Source organism: Candoia aspera, chromosome 2 (assembly GCF_035149785.1).
Source record: "Candoia aspera isolate rCanAsp1 chromosome 2, rCanAsp1.hap2, whole genome shotgun sequence".
Classification (NCBI taxonomy): domain Eukaryota; kingdom Metazoa; phylum Chordata; class Lepidosauria; order Squamata; family Boidae; genus Candoia; species Candoia aspera.
In genome coordinates, this window is record NC_086154.1 from 157,038,695 (window position 1) to 157,063,704 (window position 25,010).

The 25,010-nt window shown below is 38.3% G+C and overlaps 1 protein-coding gene across 2 annotated transcripts in view; it reads right to left on the reverse strand.

Annotated features, from left to right (window-relative positions):
* Positions 1–25,010, reverse strand: part of RIMKLB (ribosomal modification protein rimK like family member B) — a 48,814-nt gene that overhangs the window by 3,390 nt on the left and 20,414 nt on the right. The window contains exons 4-9 of one of the 2 annotated variants that reach the window (XM_063294528.1): positions 21,573–21,803; positions 17,882–17,968; positions 13,268–13,471; positions 10,666–10,811; positions 6,100–6,273; positions 4,302–4,459 (exon numbers count right to left, since the gene is read on the reverse strand). In XM_063294528.1, the coding sequence (XP_063150598.1) occupies positions 6,169–6,273; positions 10,666–10,811; positions 13,268–13,471; positions 17,882–17,968; positions 21,573–21,803 (773 nt within the window). In that variant the 3' untranslated portion in view covers positions 4,302–4,459; positions 6,100–6,168. Of the gene's footprint in view, positions 1–4,301; positions 4,460–6,099; positions 6,274–6,657; positions 10,812–13,267; positions 13,472–17,881; positions 17,969–21,572; positions 21,804–25,010 lie in introns of those variants that run through there. The other variant, XM_063294527.1, reaches the window with a different exon arrangement.

A 25,010-nucleotide genomic window follows, 5' to 3' on the forward strand; every position in this document is an offset into this window, starting at 1 on the left:
TGTCGAAAGAAAATAATGTCTGGTTACTTTTATTATAATAGACCCACACTGTTTAATGTATGTATGTATAATCAATTCATTCATCAGTCCATCCATATTTGACTGGTGCCTTTTCGTAAGCATAAACATTTGCCTTTCCTGTTAACTGATGAAATCAAACCTCCTCGTTTTTATCATATATCAATAGAGGTAGTCTTTGTTTAGCAACTGACTTGTCTAGTGACTGTTCGCAGTTACGACAACGATGAAATAGTAACTTTACAATCAGTCCTTCACAGGTCTGTGAAGCAAAGGAAAGCTGAAGTACGATCATAAGCACACTTGCGGTTTCACTTAGCAGACTGCTTTGTTTAATGACTACATTGCTGGTCCCAACTGTGGTAGCTAAACCAGGACTACCTGTATACGTAAGTTTTAAAAACCCAATTTTATATATTATGGCTATATCTCATTACATTTTATCACCCAGATTTTTTATGAGTGTATACTTAGGGCTACCTATAATATTTTTTTTATCTGTTCAATCATGTCCGATTCTCGGAGACTGCCTGGACAAGTCCCTGCAGTTTTCTTGGCAAGGTTTTTCAGAAGTGGTTTGCCCTTGCCTGCTTCCCAGGGCTGAGAGAGAGCGACTGGCCCAAGGTCACCCAGCTGGCTTTGCATCTCATGCAGGACTAGAACACATGGTCTCCCAGTTTCTAGCCTGATGCCTTAATCACTACACCAAACTGGCTCTACCTATAATTAATTTCTGTTAAACAGTAAACTAGCCAATAACAATAACAACAACAGTAAAATTCGAAGGCATATAATAGGTTCACCCAAATAAACTTTGCATCCTATGCTAAACTATAATCAGGGTAGATACTAAGCAGAAGGTATTTCATAAACTAGAGCCTCACATAAGCAAAGGCCTTATCCTCCACCATCACAACCTGTCTAAACTTCTAAGGAAAATGCAGGACAAGGATCTTAAAGGACCTTAAGAGTGGTAAGGTGTGTATGGGAGAAGACTTTCATGGTTTGAACATTAAAAATTAGCACTCTGAACTGCACCTAAACCCCAACTGCAAGCCAAAACAGATCTTTTAACCAAGAAATGTTTGTAATGGTGGTTCCTGACTGCTGCTGACCAGTTTCCAAATGCAAAGGCAGTCCTATTTTTAATCACTATGCTAATCTGATTAATTCAAGTCAGAGTGCCACCTAGGTTTGCACAGGCTGAATGCTATCTTCCTGGTTAGCTTAAATTTGCCCAACAGCACTTTGTTTTGCCCGAGCTTTTGCCCTCATCCATACCATTACTAGAATCTGCATCATTCATTGTTTCATCTGAACTGAAAAAAAAAGTCTGTCTCATCCATACATTTCAACTGCTATAGCCTGTTCAGCTATTTTTTCCCAAAACGAACGGCTTGAGCTACAAACACAGGGCCTATCTGCTACCTCCTTCAAGGAACTGGGAATGCCTCCTGTCTTTCTGAAGTACTTAGATCTCCCAGACCAAGACAGTTGTTCCACTTCTGCAAAATGTTAACTAGGTGGGGCAAAGTTAAACACAATTAGCAGGAAATATTGGGTGCAAGAACTGATGTTCATTCAATCACCTAAGACAAACTTGCAGCATTTGATATGGATGCAAGTTTCAATAAAGGAGATAGGGGAAATAATACTTTTGTCTCCAAAAGACTTAGTAATTTATTTAGTTTATTATTTATTAAATTGATTTACATGGCCGCCCATCTTGCAGATGTGAACCTGGGTGGCTAACAACACATCAGAAACAATACAGAAACCAGTATCAATAAAAGCCTAAAAACCTGCAATGGTCACCAAGAACAAACCCAATAAACATTCAACAATAACATGGACCATTTAACCTCCCAACCCCATACCCTGGAACACATCCAGGTTTTCAGCACTTTGCAATCTAATTTTGTGGGTATGGTATTCCAGAGGGCAGCTGCTGTGACTGAAAAGGTCTGCTTCCTAGGTCCCATTAGGTGGTATTCTTTAATTGAGGAGACCTCAAATAATTAAGTCACTATTGAGGATTCATTATGATCACCCTGAGAACCTACAGCATAACTGGGAAATCACCTCTTCTTCAGGGCCACATTTCCTCAGACTAGTGTTGTCCAGGGCTACGTATCAGTGGATGTTACAAGTGGAGACAGTTGGCACATGCTATCATTCTTCCTGCTAATTTATTGCCATGCATGTTCATTCCTCTATCTACCTCTTTCAAATGCTACCCACCCCTCAGTTCCATCTGCAAGAGAATAAGGCCTGAGGGGAGGGGATGGAGTACCAATTAAGCATTTTCAAAATCTTTTTGCCACATGGGCATTTGCAAGAAGTGAACTGTTGCATGGAAGCCAAGGTGAGGTCAACCCTTGCCTCTCCATATATAACCCTTTCCCGTGAAATTGCTCTCATCAAGCAATTACACTAATTTAAAAATGCTTTTACAGATATCAACTACATTTTAAAAATCTGATAGAAGGAGAGGCAGGAAGTGAGACTGCTGGCACCAAACACCTAGTCAGCCAAAAAGTTCTAAGTGGACCTGATGCTGGCAAAAAGACGTAGCTCTAGTTCATGACTGGCTGGACCTATCCTGTTATTTTCTCTCACTTAGATTTCAACAGTTGTTTTGCCATTCCATCACAATCTGTAGTGCATTACTTATCTTAGCCAATTAGCCTCATTTATTTGTTTTTTATTATCAAGGAAATGCTGTACATATTTGTATGTATTTTGTAAAAAGTAGAAAGAGAAAATAGGATTTTTCAGAGAGTGAAAGAGAATGACAAATATTTGAAAATATCACACTTGCTCAATATAAAATTATCTTCAAGCATAATCCTAATACTACATTTACCCAAACAGTGATGGACTCAGGCCCCCACTCTTAGCTGAAAAGAATCCTATGCATATCCAGGTACACAATCTTAAGTTAACAAAGTGGGGGAATTCAACCTATTTCTATAAACTTATGCACTGTATTTCTATATTTTGGAAAAGTATGATACTTAACTATATTGTTCCAGCCTTCCTTGCTTTTTAAACAGGCTTGGCAGGGGGCAATAATATAAAATGGTTACTACATGAAGCTTGTCGTTATAAGAATATTTAAAATTTCTATATAACTTCTTTCTTACAAAGAGACAGGCTAGGGTTAGAATTATAAATCATATTGCACTTCTCAGAGATGCAGCAGGAATTTTAGCCAAATACACACCAGATACGCAAAGAACATTTAAAGTGGAGGAAACACCTATTTAAATGCTTATAATGTAGCAGTATACAATATTAATGAATAATGTAAATCTCCTATACTCCTTTGTGACTCCCTCCTTCCCTCCCTCTTTTGCATGTAATAAAAACAAAACAAAACAAAAAAATTAAAATGCATGGGATACTTTGTCAAACTATATACCATGTTCACATATATGGCATCACAAATAAATTACTTCTCCTAGGACATGTTTCCTGCAAATGGCAATACTGCATGGATTCTAGTGATTCCTACAATTATCACAGTCATTCAACTGTGAGGGAATTGTTATTTTCACAGAAAGCTCTTCAACTGAGGAGGTACTGAATGATTTACATTGTGGTTAAAATACATGGCTCCCAAATTAAGGGTGATATGCCTTTTAACTATTAACAACAGTTAAAAAAAACTTTCTTAATCACAATTTTTTTTTTTTTGCAATGCTACAACTAATTTCTAATAAGCTTCAAACATTGGGAGGTTCAAAGAATGATTTTAAAGGCCAATAAGGAAAATTTGAGAGCCCGAGGAAATTAATTTTGATCTTTTAAGAGCATATGTTCTTGCTTGTCATTTATTTAGCTGCTGAAACTTTCTTCTTAATGAGTTCTATTTCTGCTTTTCCATTTCACACAGTATATTAGCTTTGGGCAAATAGTCCTATGGGGATAAGTGCTCCTAAGAAATTGCTTCATTTCCCTTCCTATTCACACTGTAAGCCAATTTTCCATCCTTAGTGTCAGCTTCCTATGTACATGAATAGAATCAATGCAAGACAGAAGAAAGTGATAAATTATCTACAACATCACTTTTGTATATTTAACATAAGGAAGTGGCTGCTACAGGAAAAAAGTTGAGAATAATTGCTTGCAAACCTTTTTTTTTTAAGGAACTGGTCAAGAAATCAAGAGAAATGCCTAAATTTGTCAGCTCCCTCTTAATCAGCATTCCAGATTAAACAGAAATGTGGACTTAAGATATCCATTATGGTGGATAAGAACTGATCAAGGGTCAGACTCACCATGCAGAGTAACAAGTCAAGGAAGCTGTCTCTCATCTTTGCACGTTACATCAGCTAATATTTTGGAATCCATCTCTCCCCACATGGCAGCATTCTCTGTTCTCGGGTGCCATCTGCATAAGCTCCTTCTTCTGCTGCCACCTACCAGTTTTATTATTCTGTTGCAGCACAAAGGCATATAGAAGAAGTTCTTGTTCAGCTCACAGAAAAATCATACAATGGGGATCCTTTAAAGGCATGAAGCTCATTACAACCTTTCCTCCCACACCTCCCATCCCCTTCAGCAAAATATGGGACAGAAGACCCAGATAATGGTCTTAGGAAGGCATCCTTACGGACGGAGCTATTAAACGGCAGATTAAAAATACAAATGCCACAAGGTGCTTCTCTGTTACCGTTACACATCTCAACAGAAAAGCTTTTCTGCTGCATTAAGCATACCTAGTTTCTATTTTCCTCTTTCGTAGTACACTATTTCTTTTTTTTTTTCAAGTATTTTAACAACACTTTTCCCCTTCTCCCACCAATTCCAGCAACCATTAATTTGCATGAGCTTTGACAATTATAAGGAACAATTTGCAGCACGATCCTTTCTCCTCTTTAGCTTTTTTAAGTCACAGAGTTTCACTAGGAATCGGGTTGTGTCAAAAAGCCTGAAAATTGGCAAAAGAAGGGGAAAAAAAGTCTGTTCACTAGCCAATTCTAATCTAATGTTTTTCCCTTTGTGCAAGTGCCTCTGGGTCAAATATAACATAACAGCGAAGTCAATTTTACAAAAGCTTTGCAGAATAGCCTTGTTTTGCTTCTAATAACTTTGCAAAGAAGTTAGCTACGCCAAGGACACGAAGAGAGAGATTAAGTGTCTGTGAAAAATAGAAACTGTAGAAATAGTGTGCAACAGTATCCGTGAAATCTTGCACATAACAAAAATAAATACTGCTTTTAATGTATTTTAGCAGAATAATTTGGCCCTTTTAAATTTCAAAGCATTTGATACATAAGATTAACCTGACAGGAAAAAAAAATTTTTTTTCCTTGATGTAAGAAAACATGTGTGGGCACATACGCAAAATGACTTGGGGGAGTGTTCATCTGAAGCATTTTGTTCTTTCATATTAGAAATTATTTCTACCACTGGCTGTATCATTGCTGTTGTATGTTTATGCAGATACTTGGATGTTAAATCAAATGTAAAGTATTAAGAGGTCATTCAGATCATTCAGTATTACCATTAAATGGCAGTATGTTGAGCGACACGTATGGAAAATTCCTGAAATAAAACCCCGCTCTGAATCTTCACAAATAAATACCCATTGCCCTCCACCCAAGCCCTGCTATGAGAAATAGAAAATTATATAACTTTTTACACCTAATTTTTCATACCTGTTAACTGATGCCGATTAGTTTTGTGCTGACTGTGCCCCTGGAAAGCACCAAAGCCCTGTAAAACTTAAGCCAAGAATGTATATTGGGGGAAGGGGCAGTGAGAAGAGGGAGGTACATGGGAAGGTCGAGATGGCAGAATCTGTGGAGTTACACACCATCCCATCCCTTCTTTCTGACACTGCACACTGCTTAAATTTTCCCTTGCCATGATCCTACTTGAACACATGGATCATGACAAGCTTTAAAGTCTGACTCTAGTAAATATATAAATAATTAAGAACAAGAAAAGAAGAAATACCATTCGCTTCCTAAGACTCATTCTTTTACAGCAGTAATCATATTAAGACTGAGGGAGAGAAGAAAGGAAAGCAGTGTTAGCTAATATGGGATGATCAAAAGAGCTGAAAGTTACCTGCCAAGGGGTCGGTACTGGATGCCACCAGGCTGCTGTGTTTATTGTTTTACCACGGGGGGGGGAAGTTTAGGGAGGAACATTCTCAAGGATTTTCACAAGCTCTCTCTCTCTCTCGTCATCAGAAAGGGGAGAAGGGAAGTTTTTCTCTGGATTGTTTGACTTTTTTGGCTCCTGAAAAGTTTTGCAAAGAACAGTAAGAAAGTGTGAATTGTTAGAACCTTCAGAAAAAAAGGAGTATGTATTACATAGTGGTTCATTAAATGCTACAAATTCCCACCCCAAAACATCAAGTTATTGACAATGCATTAAGGAAATAAAAGACATTCAACTGAAAACTGTAACAGGAGGGACACAGAAATTTCCAACGATGGTCCAAGCCACCATTAGAACATCCCAAAATTCACCCTCCAATATCAGGAGACTCAAATATATATTAAAAAAGAAAAGGAAAGGAAAGCAAAAAGATAACCTTTTGTCATAAATTCTATAGTACTTTACAAATTCCTAGAACAGTGAAAAATTAAAAATGAAAGAGACAGTAGCAGCAGAGGTTACCTGTCTGAGCACCTACAATTCCATAGAGAGAACAGGAGTGGGTCGTGAGTCTCACACCAGCCAAATAGCTCATAAACCTTCTCAAAAAGAGTGAGCCATGAGAAAGAATTGTACACGTTGATACATCTTACATAGTTTAAACCCTTATACATTTAACCAACTTGAGCTTTGCTTTTATTAAATGGGAGGATGTGAAGTTTAAAATAGTTTATCCAACTCATCAAGTCTGGTACATGTCCAATGCAGCACTTCTAGAACTGTCTTTTTATTTTTTTTCCAAACTTCACAGGTTCAGAGCATTTTTCTTGGCCGATCTTCTATGATATATTGCTGAATAAAGTCACTGTAGTTTGATCCAACAGCTTGAAAGTTTGGTGGAACACAACAACAACAAAAGTAGTCCACAAATATGCTGTCCTCTCATCATCTGTTATTAATGCTCTATCAAAGTGTTCCAGAATGAGAGGGTTTATCAACAATGTAAAATCTGAGAACATACAAAGCTACAAACACAACCTGTAATTCTATACAGTACAAAAAGTATAAATATAGCACTTTGATCTGCAAAGTAGAAGCACAAACAAAACACACAGTACTCCATCAAACCCCATCGTTACCATCCAACCCCAAACCTGGTTCCATTTAAATGCTATATGCAATCACTGACTGTGCTGACGTTCACTATAGCTTCTATTTTCCCAACTGTTCAATTCTGTTTTACTAGCTGTTCATTTCAAATTATGGTAAGTAATGTTGGTACTCTTAATGTATTCATCAATTTTTCCCCCCAGGGAAGTATGATATGTAGCACTACTCCCTACAGAAGTTAAACCCTAGTTATTAGGAACTCAGTTCATTTTCTTCACCAATAGTAATGTGTTTAAGACTTCCTCTACAACATTTTTCTAATGAAGTTACACTACATAGGGAGGGAACGTACTACCCCATTTTCTAAAGCACAGAACTTCCTATGTGATTTTAACATGCAATGCCAGCTTCTATTTCAACAATGTGTGAGACTTTTCTTTGCCCAAAGGTTATTCAGTCTCTTTCCCAACTTTCCAATACAACCACAAGGTACCCATGGCCATCTCATGACAAGCAGATAAACCAAAGTATAAAATCCCTTAATGTTTTGCTTGTGTATGATTCGGAACAAAGTGTATGTGTCATTCCATTGCATTTATACTGGTGGAAATTGGGTCTACACATTTTGAAAAAGTTTCATGTGAAAAACATTTGTCATAAACTGTTTTCCTCAAGCAATGGAGAAACTCAGTATAGCCCAAATCAGAAGTGTCAAAGAGTTGTCAAGCTTCTTTTGGCATCAACTTTATTTCCTGTGAGTGCTGCAAATTTTGTGAAGTTCTGTTAGTTAACAACAGTTAATTCTTTGCTCATGTTCTTGAAAGGTGTGCAATGCTTTAAAGAAACCTTTTAGAAAGCACACATCTAGATAGCAAAGGGGTGAAGGGCCACAAAGCAGAAGGAAAGAAAACCACTTGGGAGTTTTCTGAGTTTTTTTAAATGAAAACCTTTGTATTTTTCTTCAACTTAGACACTCTAAAATACTGTATTTGTTTCACCAGCTAATGCCAACAATCAACCTTCTATTTTGCTTTTAACAGTAACATTTAATTCTACAAAAAGGTCATTATTACATTTAAAAACCTGTACAAAGAGGCACAACCAAACCTTCATGAAAGCAGGCTAATCCTTTTCTGTTTATTCCTAGTGTCTCTGTAAAGTGTCCGCAAATGGTAAGTGTTTAATAGCCGAGTGGAAGTAAGACAGCTGAGTGGTGGAGCTGGCCAGTGGCATGGAGCTCAGAGCCCCAGAGGGTAAATTGCTCCTTTGAAGCCCTGAGACAAAAACAAACCTGCACACAGAAGCTGCCCACCCTCCAAAACCCTTTTGTCAGCCAACTTCCTGTTACAAATATTCTACTGTGTGGTGTTGTGGATAGCTGTTTTTAAAGTAACAGGGTTTTTATTTACATTTTTCTATAGTTTCCATACTGTATATTCCCCAAAGAAAATAAATGAGTGAGAAATGGGTGAGGAGGAGGAGGAAGATGAGGCCATTAAAACAGACCCAAAGCTGTTGTTTTGGTTCTTTTATCAAATTTAATAAGAAAATGCACAGCCAGAAGTATCAGGGATGGATTGGGAGAGGAGATCATCAGGCATTCTGGAAAAAAGACTGACGAACTGGACAGACAAAAACCAATGACAAAAACAAAGCAAAATACAGACACATACAAAGGGGCCTGAGATCCACACACGGGTGGCCTTAAATCATATTCCCATTCTGGCTGGGCCTTACTGGCAAAGTGGTTCCCAAAACCAAAAGCAAAACCAAAACCTGTTTGTTTCTCTCGGGATTTATCCTTGGTAAATCACGCCACTTTAGATTTTAATGCCTTCTATAAAGGAAAGCTACTATCAATAATAGTAACACATTAAATTTACGAAAAGTAGTTTTGAAATTTGCAACCATTTCAACCCTCCTCCACACCCCCTCCCATATTGTCTAGGCATCAGATTTTTTTTAAGTGTTTAGGTTTATTACTGTTAGTGGTGATGTTGAGTAGTATGGGTATTTTTCAAGTTGGGCCGCTATTAAAGATGCAGGCATGGAGAAGGAAGTGTTGGACGAGCATGTATTAAAAATGAAACATTAACACAGCATATATCTTGCAAAAAGGACTAAAACACTAACAAATACAAGTCAATGCACGTTTGTTTTAAACTAGTGTTATTCTTTTTCACATTGGATTAAACATTATTTTGTACACCAAAAGTTAACAGTGCTGTTTATCTTGGTTCCTGTGCAAAAGAAAACATGCCACTTCTGCCATCAATGACCCAAACTGAATTTTATACACAGCTTCTCCCCTTCCTGACCTAAACCTAGGATTTAAAATTATTTTAAAAATCCAGACACATAGTAAAATTTTTCTCCCAGGGAAAGTGAGTTTTGTTTTAAAGCATGTGGACATCTGTTAATACAGAAATGGCAGAAGTTGCAGGTTTATTTCTAAAGCTCATGCTGAACTAATCAATGTTGCACCCTGTAAAACTGCTTAAAGGTCGGAATTTCAGAGGCCATTATGAGCTGCATGTCAGGGATACAATTTTACAGATCTTACTGATAATAGATGGAACCTTTGAATGAAATAAAAATTGGCTGTTCTAATTTCTCTCCACTCCTATGGGACATAAAGCAAGAGGCATAAAGTAACTAATAGGAATTAGCTCCAATGAGGTGAGGGGATGGTTGGCAAAGTGTTAGTTCACAAGTGCTTTTGGGGTGTTAGCTTTTCAAACTGCAAAAGCACAAATCAAGATGAAACATTTTCCTATGAAATGAGTTTAATGATCATAATGGCATCCCTATCAAAAACAGAAACGTTTTATCCAGTTCTTTGTCCCCCATTCCCCAAGGCAGACTTTAAACAGAGCATTATCAAATGATAAATAGTTGTTAAAAATAACAACTAAACGTATGTTCTGCAAGGTTAATAGGTAGCAAAAGCAGCATTCACAGAACATGCGTGTTTTGATTCTGACCCCCAGGCTAAAACCCTCACCTCACCTCCATAAGCTGCTTCCAATAAACAGCACGACAAGTTGGTTGTATTTTTAAAAAATTTACAAGAAAGTTGGTCGTAGTTATTTACACGTGGCATCACTCCACCAGGAGCTTAATCTCATTGGCTATTAGCTGGTTCATATTGAATATCCCCCCCGGGAGCTTGGTGAGCAACTCTCTCTCTGTGGTTTCAGGGTCGCTGTCGACAGAGCTGGAGCTGGCACTCATGTTGTCGACAGTGGCACTAGCTGGAGGTCCCAGCTCTGGCTCGCTAGTCTCGCTAGCCGTGGACACCACAGAGAGCAAGGACATGCGTCGTGTCAAGCGGCCGGGAGGAAGCAGGGAAGCGGCATAGTCCGCTATGATACCAGCTACATCTAGATTGCAAGCCTTGTCAAAGGCAATGAAACCTACATTTGCATTGGCCTCACAGACGCAGAACGAGCCATCATCCTTCATCAGGAGGTCGATGCCACACACATCCATCCCCAAGATGTTAGAAACTTGGACTGCCAGTTGTTTGCCTTGTTCACTCAGCGAGCACATCATTCCTATACCACCTGGTAAAAGAAAGAAAGCTAAATCAGAGGACACGAGTGTTCCTGCTCAAATTCTCTATCTACAAACCTACCTGGGCCACAGAGAGCACTGTGAGATCTTAATGTTTGTTACGGTATTGAGGCTAGCTTTTAAGAAATTTTGTGGGGACTTTACACCTTAAATGACAAAGGAATCTGACTGCTAGTGTTAAAACTAAATGCGTTCTAAGAAAACTTTGAGGGGTGGACAAGACGGTAACCCAACAGAGGCTGATATTACTTATTTAATATCTGCATATTATTTTCAATCATACCACTTCTTTAAGTAATTTACAATTACACAGTTAGGCTTACCTATGTTTGACAGTGCATTTGCCTTTGGTTCCCCACTCTCATCTCTGAGAGATGAAATAAAGGGCTGAATGAAATAAAATAGGACTATGGAACACTTACCAAAGCCAATGAAGTAGTGTTAACCTTGGAATAAAGGCCCACAAAAAAGAGAATTGATTAGAATATGGGCCATTTCAGAGTGTTAATTTCCAGATACAAGAAATGATTGTCCACTTTATTACTACTACAAAGGCAGTGTGGCACTCCCAGACACCAAGGCACCTGCAGTATTCACATAAACCCATTTTAAAAAACAGGTTTTTGAATTAAAAATAGCAGAAATCTCATGAGATTTCAGTATACTCACATATACTGACTCTCATGATCAGGGCTGAGAAAGTTAAATTTTTTAAGATCTTGAGGTGAGATTGTTTTAATTCTTCAAGATTTAATGTTGTGAGATGTTGGTATTAAAAAAGGTTCTGGTGATTACACAGTTGTATGAAGTTGCATGAAGTTGCCTGGCACATAACATGGCCTACTGATCCCTGCTACTTCTTAAACGCAGTTAATTGACAGGGGAGAATGTTCCAAAAAGAAACTGAAAAAACAATGTAAATGCGAAGACAGTCTGTGAGAATACAAATAATATTATATAGCAAATCCTTAATTTAGTGAGCACAACTCCTATATGGTACCCAGCTTGGTCCCTTCTCCAATTTTGCATCATTGGAACTTGTGCAATCCAAATAGAAATTTATCCAAAATGTGTCTCTAATGCCACTCTGAGACTAGAGACAGGCCTCATGAAAGTGGAGGCTAGGGTATGGGTGGTCACACTCAACTATTGGCTCAGATTATCCCTTCTTCCCCTTGGCCTTGCCCCATTAACTATGAGGGATGACTTTCAGCCCACATGGAAACAGGCAGTGGCAACTAAAATCTCATCCCTGGGCTTCTCTCCGGGTCTTCTATTCAGCATGGGATACGATCAGGCCAAAGCACTCATTAAACAGTGTGTAGCAGACACAGAGCACCAATTGGACATAGCCAGGTCCCCAACCTTTATTGCCAGTGAATCCAGCAGGTATTCTGCCTCCCCATGACATACTTAAGTAAACTCAAGATACCTAAACACCAGAGGGCCTTTACTCTGGCACGATGTCATGCCCTCCCCTCAGCTGTCCTTGAAGGCTGATACAGGAAGATTCCTTACCCAGAGAAACAATGCCTCTGTGACTCTGGTCACACAGAAGCAACAGAGCACGTGCTCCTCAAGTGCCTGTATTATAGACATATTCGTACTAGCTTACTATTCATGCTCATCTTACCATTACTGTATAAATACCCAGGGCGCTCAGGACAATTTTACACCTCCCTGCTGCTGTCAGATACCAACCCTGCTACAACATACAAGGTTGCCAGGTCTGTGCAGCAGCGCTTAAAATTCAGCAGATGATGACTGGTGCCATAAACTAAATTTAATGAGCATCTAATTCATCACACTAGAGTACTGAACTGACAGATACACTAACCTTTATGCTCCCCTACACCCATCTAATGCTCCTACCCCTCCTTTTAGATTCTTTTCTTTTTCTTTTAGACTTCTGAGAGACAGACAGACAGACAGAGAGATGTAAAGATTTTAATGTATTTTCTATGCTTTTAATGACGGTACCCCACCCTCCTTATGCTGCTCTTTGACCATAATAAAGATTTGATTTGATTTAATTTGATTTAATTTAGTGGACTTCAAATTTCATGGATCAAATCTGCTGGATCTGAGTTTTGGTCAACTTTCAGGGCTTTGTCCCAAACAACAAACCAAATCTGTTGTTTGGTAAAACAGTCCATATAATAATCACTGGTTCTCCTCAAAACAGGTACTCATGTTATTAGTTTTCCTATGTATAAGTGTGTTTTGGGACTTGAAAAATCTGATTTGCCATTTAGTGCATTATGTGGGCTTTAATAGACACCCTTTCCCCCTTTAGTCCACTAAATCAAGGTTTACTGTATTCAAGTTTCTTTCAAGCTAATCTTTAAATTATTTAAGACAGCACTGTATATGAAAAATGTATGCCTTAAATTAGAATTTAAAAATTCAACATACATAGGGAATTCAAACACATTTTCATTCTTACCAAGTGAGCAATTGCTCTGCATTCTACCATCTGTTGAGCAACGCAGCATAGTGCCCACGACACGGCCTCCCACCACGATGACACGCACATCTTTGCCGTGAGACTCCTGGACATATTTTTGGAATAGGTAAGGGGCTTCGTGACGAATTAGATGGCTCAGGTCTGCCAGATGGTGTTTGTCTCTGGCTAGAAACACAGCTTTGCCTGCATCAAAAAAACACAGGAGATGAAGAGTAGTCAGTGATTTTCCTGCCTGTTTTTTAGAGTTGGAAAGGCAGTGTGTCTATACATCCTCAACTTCTGTACTGAAAACATTATCCAGGCAACAACTGGTGAATGAATAAATATAAATAAAAATGGCAAACCACTTTATACATTTAGTGCTACTAAAACAGCAAAATTTGGAAAATATTACCTTAAAGTACACTCACAATTTCCAGGGCTTATTCCAGTTCTCAACTCCCTCAGTATAGATCTCTCAGTATCCTTCAATCTTGGCCTGTACCATTCCGTGCTATTCTAGTAGAACTAGGTTGCAAGAGTGTTTTGCAACAGGTTTGGGATTCTCTAGACACATAAAACAGAGGGCTGCACCAATCACAGTCTAAAGATGGCAGAGATTCCAAGGTGCTGTTCATGATTAATCGATGAATCAAAGCAAACCAGTCCCAATTAAATTGCAATTGCTGATTAAAGTCATTAGTATAGCAATGGAATACAAAACTTATTTTAAAAAAGTTTGATCTTGCCAAACCAAAATCCATGACATAAATACATTAAGATTCAAATGTTAAATTTACTGATAAATATCCTTTAGTTGCATACAACCATATTTAGGATAGTATCATTAATAAATAAAACTTCTTGCAGTCTTAAGGAGGATTTTATAAATAATCAAAAATACCTCTTTAATTCATCATAACATTATGCCCCTGAAGAAATAAGATCCTTATTATCCAGCCTTTTCTTCCACCCCAATTGCTTTAATTGATAGTTTTAATTTTCATCCCATGAAACAGAAGAGGCTCTTTGAAGAGAATTTTTTTTAGCAACTGATATGAAAGATATTGCTTCTATTTAAAATTTCTTCATTAGGGAATCTGATTTACTCATCTATCTATTCAATGAAATTCTACATAAGTCTTGGGTGGTAAGCCTGTCATAGATTACAAAGCATACCCTAACATAAACAACTAAATAATTACTAGAAATGAAACAGTACAAAACAAAACCCACAGACTGAAATCAACAAATAAGCCTAGGTTCCAACCCTTAGATGAAGCTCTAAGCAAAATAATAATAAACACACATTATCTACAAAAATTGGTGACCTATATACATTTCTGCTTTCATTCTCTAATACAGCAATTCAGCATAACATGGATGAACTGATGCTGATCTCTTGGATCTGGAGAAACATCAGTTTCAGTATTGAAAATAGAGATGCCAGTAACATACTGTCCTTATATAAACCAATGGTGCAACCACATCTGGAATATTGTGTACAGTTCTGGTCACTACACCTAAAAAAATGACATGGTGGAGCTAGAGAAGGTTAAGAAGAAAGCAACTAAAATGCTCAACGTGCTGGAAAAGCTTCCCTATGAGGAAAGGTTGTGACACATGGGCCTTTTTTGGCTAGAAAAGTGAGAGAGGGGATATGATTGAGGTGTACGAAATCATGCATGGTGGACAAGGATAAGCTGTTTTCCCTTTCCCAAAATACTAGAGCCAGAGGTCACCCAAGGAAACTGAATACTGAAAGAATCAGGACAGATCTTTTTTTATACAACATGTAATTAAACTCTGGAATTCGCTAGCACAAGATGCTGCACTGGCTACCAGCTTGACTGGCTTCAAAAAAGGGTTGGACCTATTCCTGTGACTCCTCTGAAGGCTACCTGCTGGGAGACTATTAGGCTTCCTTGAGCAGTCAGTTGGCCACTGTGAGAAATTTATTCCACTGCTGCTGGTCTTAGGAGTTTCCTTTCCCATTCTCTGGCAAAATTTTGATCCCCCATACAGAGGTACTGAACTCTTCCTGCAGCAAATCTGTAGGTTCTCTATAATCTTCCCTCCTACTGAGCTGGGAAGATATGAGGGTGATACAATAATACCTTCCTTTCCTTTTAGTGCCTGCATTTTCCTTTTCAGCCATCCCCATGTGGAACTATTCCCCTCTCCACCCCAAGCGAGGTGGCAGCCTTGGATGAAGCTTAAATAAACTCAACTCCCTACCCAGGCATCCCTGGGATGTAACTGTTCAGGATTTAATGCTGAATCGTCCGTGATGTTTCATGGGTGCAGTGGTGTTCTTCCTTTTGCTATGGTGTTTTTTCTGGCGACACAGAGCAGCCCACCGTAATTTATACCACCCAGTGACATGACAGCAGAACAAAATCATAGGATGGGCCCACTTGAGTGATACAATTATTTCAGAATTGTATGTTATTTTTTTTTCTTTAGCTACTATTGCATTATTAACTGTTAACTTAAATTTCAAAAGGTGTGTTCATATTACCTATTCTTTTCTGAAAAAGAATGGTTCCCCAAATGCAGTAATTTCATTTTGAAGTCATCCTCAAAAGCAACATTATATCTGAAATTGTACTGAAGAACATCAGGCACTTTTAACAGCAGAGTTAAATCTGAAGCCTCCTTCTGTAGACTTCTGCAATACCTGTAATATAATCATCTTACATTGCTCTTCCAAGAGTTCTCACTTTATTTTACTCTCTTCAACTACCCTATTTTAAGTTGATTTAAAACAGAATGTTCTCACTTGCTTTTGGGGAGAAAAAAATCAGATGTAACTTCAAATTAACCTAAAGTAATTATAATTTTACAAGATTGGATGGATGAAACTGTATCAACAAGCTGCATGGAGATGAGAAATACTACAGAGGCTATGTGAGGAGTTATTTACGAATTTATTTATTTATTTAATTTGTCCCCGCCCATCTCCTCCCATTGGGGGACTCTGGACAGTTTACAATAAAATAATTGATTAAAACAATGAACATACAATATAAATACGATGTATAAATATAGCATTATAAAAATAAGAGTAAGAATAAGAATAAAGTCCAAGTGGCAGAAGAATCCGATACAGCCCGTATGTGGGAGGAGTGGTCTAAGATACCAGCCATCCCCATGTGGAACTATTCCCCTCTCCACCCCAAGCGAGGTGGCAGAGCCAAGTCTTCAGGCTCCTCCGGAAGGCCAGGAGTGACGGGGCTAATCTCACCTCCTGGGGCAGCGTGTAGGAATGAATACAGTGAAACAAATTACAAGTAGCATAATTTATTTGATTTTTTAATTTTTTTTCAAAAATCCTAAGAGAAAGTGTAAGTATATTAAATCATGATTTTCCTGCCTAGAAGATATGTAGGCATTACAATATTCTGCTGCATTTATCTAAACAGATGCAAACCATTAATCCTCTGCAATGCTTAATTAATCTAGGTTGGACTTTAAATAAATCCTCATGATCATCAAACTTAAAAAGGGAGATTTTCACCCCTATGACATCACCACATCAGTGGAGACACTCACAATGGCTGCTGCTGCTGCTATTATTGTTGTTGTTGTTGTTATTATTATTACTTGCAGAACTGAGAAAGAATTATGGCCATTTCTTTTCTTATTTTTATTTTATATCCCGCCTTTATTGTTTTTATAAATAACTCAAGGCGGGGAACATACCTAATACTCCTTCCTCCTCCTATTTTCCCCACAACCACAACCGTGAGGTGAGTTGGGCTGAGAGAGAGGGACTGGCCCAAGGTCACCCAGCCGCCTTTCAGGCCTAAGGCAGGACTAGAACTCACAGACTCCTGGATTCTAGCCCGTTGCCTTAACCACTAGACCAGACTGGCTCTTTATCAGCAGAAATTTATTCCATTAACAGAAATATAACAGGGGTTTCCATCTATTGTCAAGTTCTGTTTTATTTCAGAGAAGAGCCATCTTTTATTAATTTTATAAAATGAAAATTAAAAGTAACTTGAAAAATACTAATACGGTGGGATGGAGTTCGAGGAGTTGAAAAACATCTCAGAAGGCGGCAATTGTAAACCACCTCTGTGCTTTTTGCATAAAAACCCCTACATGAACACATCCCTGAAGTTAACAAAAGTTACGCTCAACTCAAGGGCATTTTGATGAAGAACGCTTCACTAATTCATATGGAGAAACAGACAGACACAAAAGTTGTTCAAAAAACTTGACAATTTAAATAAAAACTTTACATTTAAACTGAACTGTTGGGCCATAATTCATATCAATGAATTATGTTTTGTGGTAGTTGAAAGAAAAAAATGTTAATTTCTATTATTACAATAATTCATTATGCAAAACAGTAGTGTAGCTATGTGTAGTTAGACAAAAAAACCTATCTAATGTTGATAAATGCATACAAGATAAATTGGGAAATGTAAATATGTTCAGCATATTCTGAAAGCAAGAGTTGTTAATACTATGTTATTTTAACAACCTTTGCATTTGTGATAAGACTAAATGTAAGATATTCTGAGCATTTTGTACGATTTTGTAGCTAGAAATAGAAGAGTATTTTGGACAAACCAACTCTCATATACAGATTCTCACACTCACCTCTATGACCTCGGGTGTTCTTCACGACCATGGGGAACTCCAACACTTCTGCTTCATCAATCATTTTGGCAAAATTTTCATGACCCCCTAGAAAGAAAACAGACAAAGCTAAAAAAGTAGGGATGTGCACAAACATGTGTGTTTTGGATGTTTTGTTGTGGGTACAATGCAAAATTCAGTTATTCTAGCCAGAAAAAAGTATATTACTCTCAAGTATTCCAAGGATACACCCATTCTAATAATGTTCAAAAGTTCACATCAATGCATAAGGGGAGTTTGAAATCTCCACATCTCAGAGTTATGGTATACATCTAATTGTGCCCTGGATAAAAAGAATTTCATATAAATACGTATCTTTTAATACAAAATTATCTAACATTATATTGATACGTTACGGCTTTCCCTCTCACAATTTAAAAGGCCTAAGAACAGAGCTGAAATAAGCACTAACGTTGGTGTTCAAGCTCTCCTTTCTGCATGGCATTGCATTATGCTAAAAAGTCTGATTTACAACCATAGGCAATTGGCTTATACTGTACAGTACAGCAATTTGCTGAAGGCCCAGTGAGCCTCTGTATGCATTGTCTTGTCAGTTAAGAATGGCAGGCTATCTATAACCTTTCTTAAACATAAAAAACTTGGCCACAGCAACTGAACTATTCCAATGCATTTGAAAATCTCCTCGAACACTTGAGTAACTAGAGTGCAACTGCTGTACTCTTTATTAAAACTGCCCCTTCATTTTTGTAGATAATCTTTTTAACAAACACAGAGAAAGAAGAAAATACCAAATCTACAGATTAAAACCTTTGGGCAAACAAAGATACTTAGCTAGCATTAAAACAACTGTAATGCTGGTGCCAGATTGGGTTTGCCACTGTGAGGGCATCATAACCTAAAGATTCTCATTGTTGATGATGCATAACAAACCCTAGCCAACTTGGACAAATGTCAAGTCACAAGGAGGTTGACATATGCAGACACTGGTTCAAATGTTTAGGCTTCAAGCAGTTTCAGACTTTAAAGGCAAATATCTTTGGTTTGAATATTGTGTGCAAATGCTGAAGGTCAGCGCTGAGGCCATTCTGCCTGATTGTTCTATTTACAGTTTGACCACTGCATTCTGAACTACTTGAAGCTTCCAGACGACCTACCAGCACAATCCAACATTAACGCATAACCATATTGAGAAATTACTGGGGCACGATTCACTGTGGCCAAGTCATACCCACCAAACAAGAGTTAAAGCTGAAACAGCCATAGCTGTAAAAAGTAGGGATGCAAACAAACTTGTGTTTTGGATGTTTTGTTCTGGGTATCATCTGAAATTCAGTTATTCCAGGCAAAAAGTGTTTCAGTTGTTCGGTTTTAGCTACTGTGATTGGTGGTTGTCTCTTGCAAGTTGGGTGTTATCATTTGAATTCTCCTGTGCAGTGTTCTGTACTGCCTGACTGAGCCAGAGGAAGGTGAAGGGACAGAGCCTCTCCAGTACTGAACAACCAGACTTGTAACCGTTGCCTACAGTACATCTCTTCTCCACCAACCAGCATCCAGAACAAAAGAGTGTTCTCCAAGGCAGATAATGAGGTATTACTGCATTATTCAAACCTGGAGGCTTACTTGCTGGAGCACCTTGTTTTCTTTTAGAACAATCTCCCCTTGCTAGATTTCTCTGACTCTGAGGAGGACTAAGGGTAGCCCCTTAATTCACTCTCCAGACTGCTACCAGCAGCCTGTTCACTGGTCTTATATAGCCAACAGTGCCTGTCCCCAAGCCATCAATTTACCTGGGTCATACTCTGAATTAGTCACTTGCTTATTGAGCAACACAAATGAGTGAAACTCACTCGGGGGGAAACTCCATCATGTGAGTCTCACTATAAGAGTTATGGAGGGATTCACCTATCCTCCTTTGACCCCACTGGCATGACTTACCTACCTTAATGTATGGCCGATGAAGACTCAGCAACAAATGTGCTGATTCTGATACATGATGCTCTGACTAGCAGCAGAACACAAAGCCCAGACAGAAGAAAAAGGACTGTTCTTCTCAATTCAGCAAGCTATTGCCTAACTGCCTGGAAGATAAGCTACTGCAGTTTTTTGGAAAGATTCCTGTGGGAAAGCTGGACTTCATGTGGATGGGGTAATGTGGGTGGCCTTCAAAAAAAAAAGCAGGCAAAGTACATGCACCACTGTGCTTAAGGTCAGACACAAGTGAGGTAAAAGCAAAAAGAACCCGTATGTCCTGATTTGGTTGGTCTGCTGCCTAGCTGTATTTATGTGTATTGTGTATAAACTCTGTGCATGGTGTTTGTTCCTGTTGATCCTGAGCTTCCAGATGCCTTGATATACACAGTGTCTTTATCTTTAGAGACATTCTGAAAGCTCCACAATCAACAGGACAAAAGAGCACGCACAGAGCGCATATACACAACTAACCTCAGCAAGCCATAATCAATTCAGTTTACTTTTTTTTCCCCAAAAAGTTATTCATTGTTGTTGGTTTGCTGGTATTTTTGGAATTTTTGATTTTGATTTAATTAATCCTTTTGCAACCTGTGCAATGCATTCTCTTGGGCCTGGGAACCCCTTATAGAGGCATTTGGGCTAAATGAATCCCACTTTTATTCTGCTATGTGTGAGTGGGAGGTCAGAGGGAAGGAATCTGGCTTTCTGGTTGTTTGTCTAATATTATGAAATGTGTCAGAAAAATGGGGAACAGTGGGGCATAGAAAATGACCTGGGGGCAAACACTAAAATAGCAACTGGTAGGAGGAGATGTGGTAGGAGGGCTGCAACCCATCCACTGTAGGGAAAGGAGGACAGGTGGGCCTCTGTCATTCACAGACTAGAGAATCTACCTCAAATATAACCAGAGGAAGTTATACCAAATAACCCAAGCTAATCTTTGCCCTTCAACAGAGTTCCACTGCTCTCTATCACAAATATGAAATTAGGAAAAAAGTTGTTTATCATGTGAAAGAATACAACAGCCAGACTGCTATCTGCCATTCTGTCACTTGAGTTTACAAATATACACACTGTTCTTTCAGCTGATAACACAAAATTGGAGAAGGGATTACACACTTTTTTCACAGGCAGCAACTTTCTCACAGGAAAGGGGAAGACAGGAAGTTGATATGGGCTAAGCTGACTGGCTAAGGAAAAGGGGGAGGAGTGAGAATTCTAGAAAAGGTGATGACTGGAGAACCAAGATGGATTATAGGCAGCAGTGGCTGCTAAAGCCTTGTTAGTTCTAGAGGAGACTGGGGTCAAGGCAAGAAACGGAACTGGTTGAAGTCAGAAAACCACTAAAAGAAGAAGGTGTGGACAACAAGGACCTATCTTTCTCATGAGATGGCTTTCATGAGGCTGGAGAAAACTATGTCCTACCAGCTAAGGAGAGATTGCCAGCTGACATAATTTATGCCAGACAGCATAATCAATGCTATTACTTAGATTTAAGTGGGGAGGGGTGTGGGTGTGGGTATACATCCCCCCACCCCAGAAGACAGATTTTATCAGTAGCAGGAAGTTGCTTGTGCTAAAAAAGATTACAAGAAGGGACCTGGTGTGCTATGTGGTGGATCATTTCCTGTCAACACAAAAGCTCTCATGATACGCTGGATATCAGTTTTAGTTAATATTTCACAGATGCATAATAATTATGGAAAGTTTCTTGGCTTACCATAAGAAAAAGTGTCTGGAAGAGGCACACCATGACCAGCCAATTCTTGGAAAGTCCAGAACTTGTTGACACAATTTAGTATGGCTTGGGGACGGTTCATCAGCCGGCAGCCCATCTTCTCCAGATGGCGAAGAACTGTAATATCACTGTCACTCTGCACCCATGGTGTTGGTACACGAACCACCACTACTTGTGGGTAAGCAGTGATGAGTTCCCCATTGACTCGAAGACCTGCAGGAAAGAATAACAAAAATATGCAAATTAGAAGGAAATCATGATTAACAAGGAAAAAGCACTATATTTAATCTATCAGAATGGTATATACAGTCCACCTTCTTTTAAACTTTCAGAAAGAGGCATACAGTATGAGGTTTTACATGATTTTCACATGCACACCCAAGCTCCTGGTGGTCTGCATAAGTAAAAGCACTATCAATTATATACTATATATACTATAGTATATATAATGAATTAAAACAGTAACAAGCCAGTTATAGGACACTGGAACCCTTGAAAAAACATGACCTGGATAGTTCTGTTTTCTTCCAAGCTCAGGACAACACTTCCAACAGTTCTAAGCTTGGTATCTTTCATTTAAGCTTGGCAACTTTCAATCTGGAACATTTTGAACTTGGAACATTCAGGAAAGCTTCTATTGCTGGAGATAGAAGAACATGAGCTCTTGACTTTTTATTGCTTCTCTTCCTTTTTAAGAAATTGTATTTTGTTGAATTGTGTTGTTGCTGTATTATGGTCATGGGGTCATGCCACCAGGCATCTATTTGCCTTTTTGTAGTTCAAACTATTTCCCATACATTCCCCTTAATATATAGACAAAGAAATCTGTGAATTTATGTGCCAATGTTCTGATTTTATACTGAATGGTTGTAGAAGTCTCATTTCACTGCTTATTTGTGTTTCTACAATGCTCTGTGAAACGTCAGGTCTTTTACTTTTGTCTTGCACAAAATTTAGTTTAAAGCCTCCTATTCAAGCTTGCTGGGCTTTGGCCAAATACATTTTTACCAGTCTTTCTGAGGTACAAACCTATTTCATGTCAGTACTCTGAATAACCCAGACCATGATTACAGAAACCAAATTTCTCACACCATTTGTGTAGTCCCTGACTTGGAGAATTCTATTTTCTCTTTCTGGTCCTCTGCCATGAACTAAAACATACATGACAGCACCACCCAAGGCCTCCAGTTTTGACCTTTCTTCCAAGATTTCCAAATACCATGACAATACAGTTGCAGTTGTTCTTTGCAATATCATTTGTCCATACATGTATGAGCAGAAATAGAAAACTGTCATGTGGTCTGGATGAGCCTTGAATGTTATCCTAACACATCCCTGATAGAAAGTGTGTTTCACAAGCTGCTGGATCTGGTCAACATTTGTTTTGTGGAATTTCTCATAGCAGTGACTCATCAAGTCATTCTCTCTCAGCCCAACTCACCTCATACGGTTGTTGTTGTTGTGTGGAAAATAGGAAGAGGAAGGATTATTAGGTGTGTTTGCCACCTTGAGTTATTTATAAAAAAAAACAATAAAAGCGGGATAAAAATAAAATATAAATAAATAAAACTACCATGAATCAGGAGTCTAGCACCACCTTTTCCAACTAATGCACCTTATTGCAGGTATCCTCACTTAACAACCATTTGTTTAGTGATGGTTTGGACTTACGACGGTGCTGGAAAAATGATTTGTGACCGGTCCTCACACTTATGACCATCGCAGTGGCCCCCCCGTCGCATGATCACAATTTGGGCACCTGGCAACCAGTTCGCATTTATGACCGTCACAGCATCCCATGGTCACGTGATCACCATTTTCAACCTTCCTGCCCAGCTTCTGGCAAGCAAAATCAGTGGGGAACCGTGTGATTCGCTTAACAACCACGTGGTTCACTTAACACCCACAATGATTCGCTTAACGACCACCACAAAAAGGTCATAAAATCAGGTCAGATTCACTTAATGACCACTTTGCTTAGCAATCAAAATTCTGGTTCCAACTGTGGTTGTTAAGTGAGGACTACCTGTAAAAGCTTTTGTGAGCTGTAGCTCACTTCTTCAGAAGCACAGAATGGATTAACTGACTTGAAGATGAGATGAGGCAAGCTGTGGTCAAGAAAGCGTGCTTATGCAGATTACATAAAGACAGATTATAAATAGCCTTTTCAAACTCTTTTTAGCTTTTCCACCTCACTTGTTCAGTAGATACTATGATGTAAAACTGCTTCTGCAATGCACTCTACACATGGCTGTAGACCATTCAGAAACTGCAGTTGGTTTAAAATGCAGAAGGCCACTTGTTGACTGGTATTAATTGTTATGAGCATATTGTAACTATTTTATGGGCTTTGTGTTGGATATCAATAATTCCAAGGTACAATTTGAAGTGTTAGTCTTGACTTAAAAGGACCTATATGGCTTGGCACATAGGACTGCCTACACCAATTGGATTCAACCCGACTGAGGAGATCCTCTCAGGAAGGAGCTGCTTGTGATACCCACTTCCGTATTGTGAAGGGGATTAAGGCTAGAAGACACTGCTTTTCCTTTGTGGTACCTACATTACTGAACAGTGTTCCTTTAGAAATTAGGCTAGCCCTCTTTGTTAATGGCCTTCCAGAAGTTTTTAAAGACTAAGCTTTCCTGGACAGCTTTTGGCGAACAATTGGGATGTTTCTTAATATATGATATTATAATCACTGTCATTATTAACTGTATTATTTTAATGTTTTATTACTCTATAGATATTTTTGCTATGTTTTAGTGTAATATTAGCTATTGTGAGTTGTGAAGATTTGATGACATACAAATTTAATACATACAGAAATAAATAAAATCATTAAAAATTCAAACATATCTTTTAAGGGGACCTTTAACATATAACTGCAAAGTTTTTAATTAAGCAAATGGAACAAGAAATTGTAGAGTTGTTATATATTAATACAGACACGGCTACATCTCTATCTTTGGTGTAGGACATTTTCAAAGCATTTGAGACCGAGTTTTCACAAACACTTATCTTAATTGGTTTAAAATTTAAATTTATTAATTTGGCTTAAGTTAAATTCTTAGAACACAAAGTTAAAGAATTTTTAGGTTTTGTGTGTCCCATCCATATTCTAACTGATATATATTTTGTTTTCTGCTAAATGTGAACATAGGTTTTGTGCTTTCAAAACAGTTTTTATTGTATGGCACATTTAAAATATTAAAACTGGCCCACAGGTTAGTGTTTGTTCTTCAGACAACTCTGCACTCAACTCAGGTTGGATTTATACAGAATTGCCAAATTTCTGACAATATTGGATTTTTAGTTATAATTTCTTTGGAAACTGAGAAAACTTTTAGTAATTTTTTGACACAGGTTTTAACTTTTAATTTATACTTTTAAGTTAACCTCTACATCCCCCCCAAATTG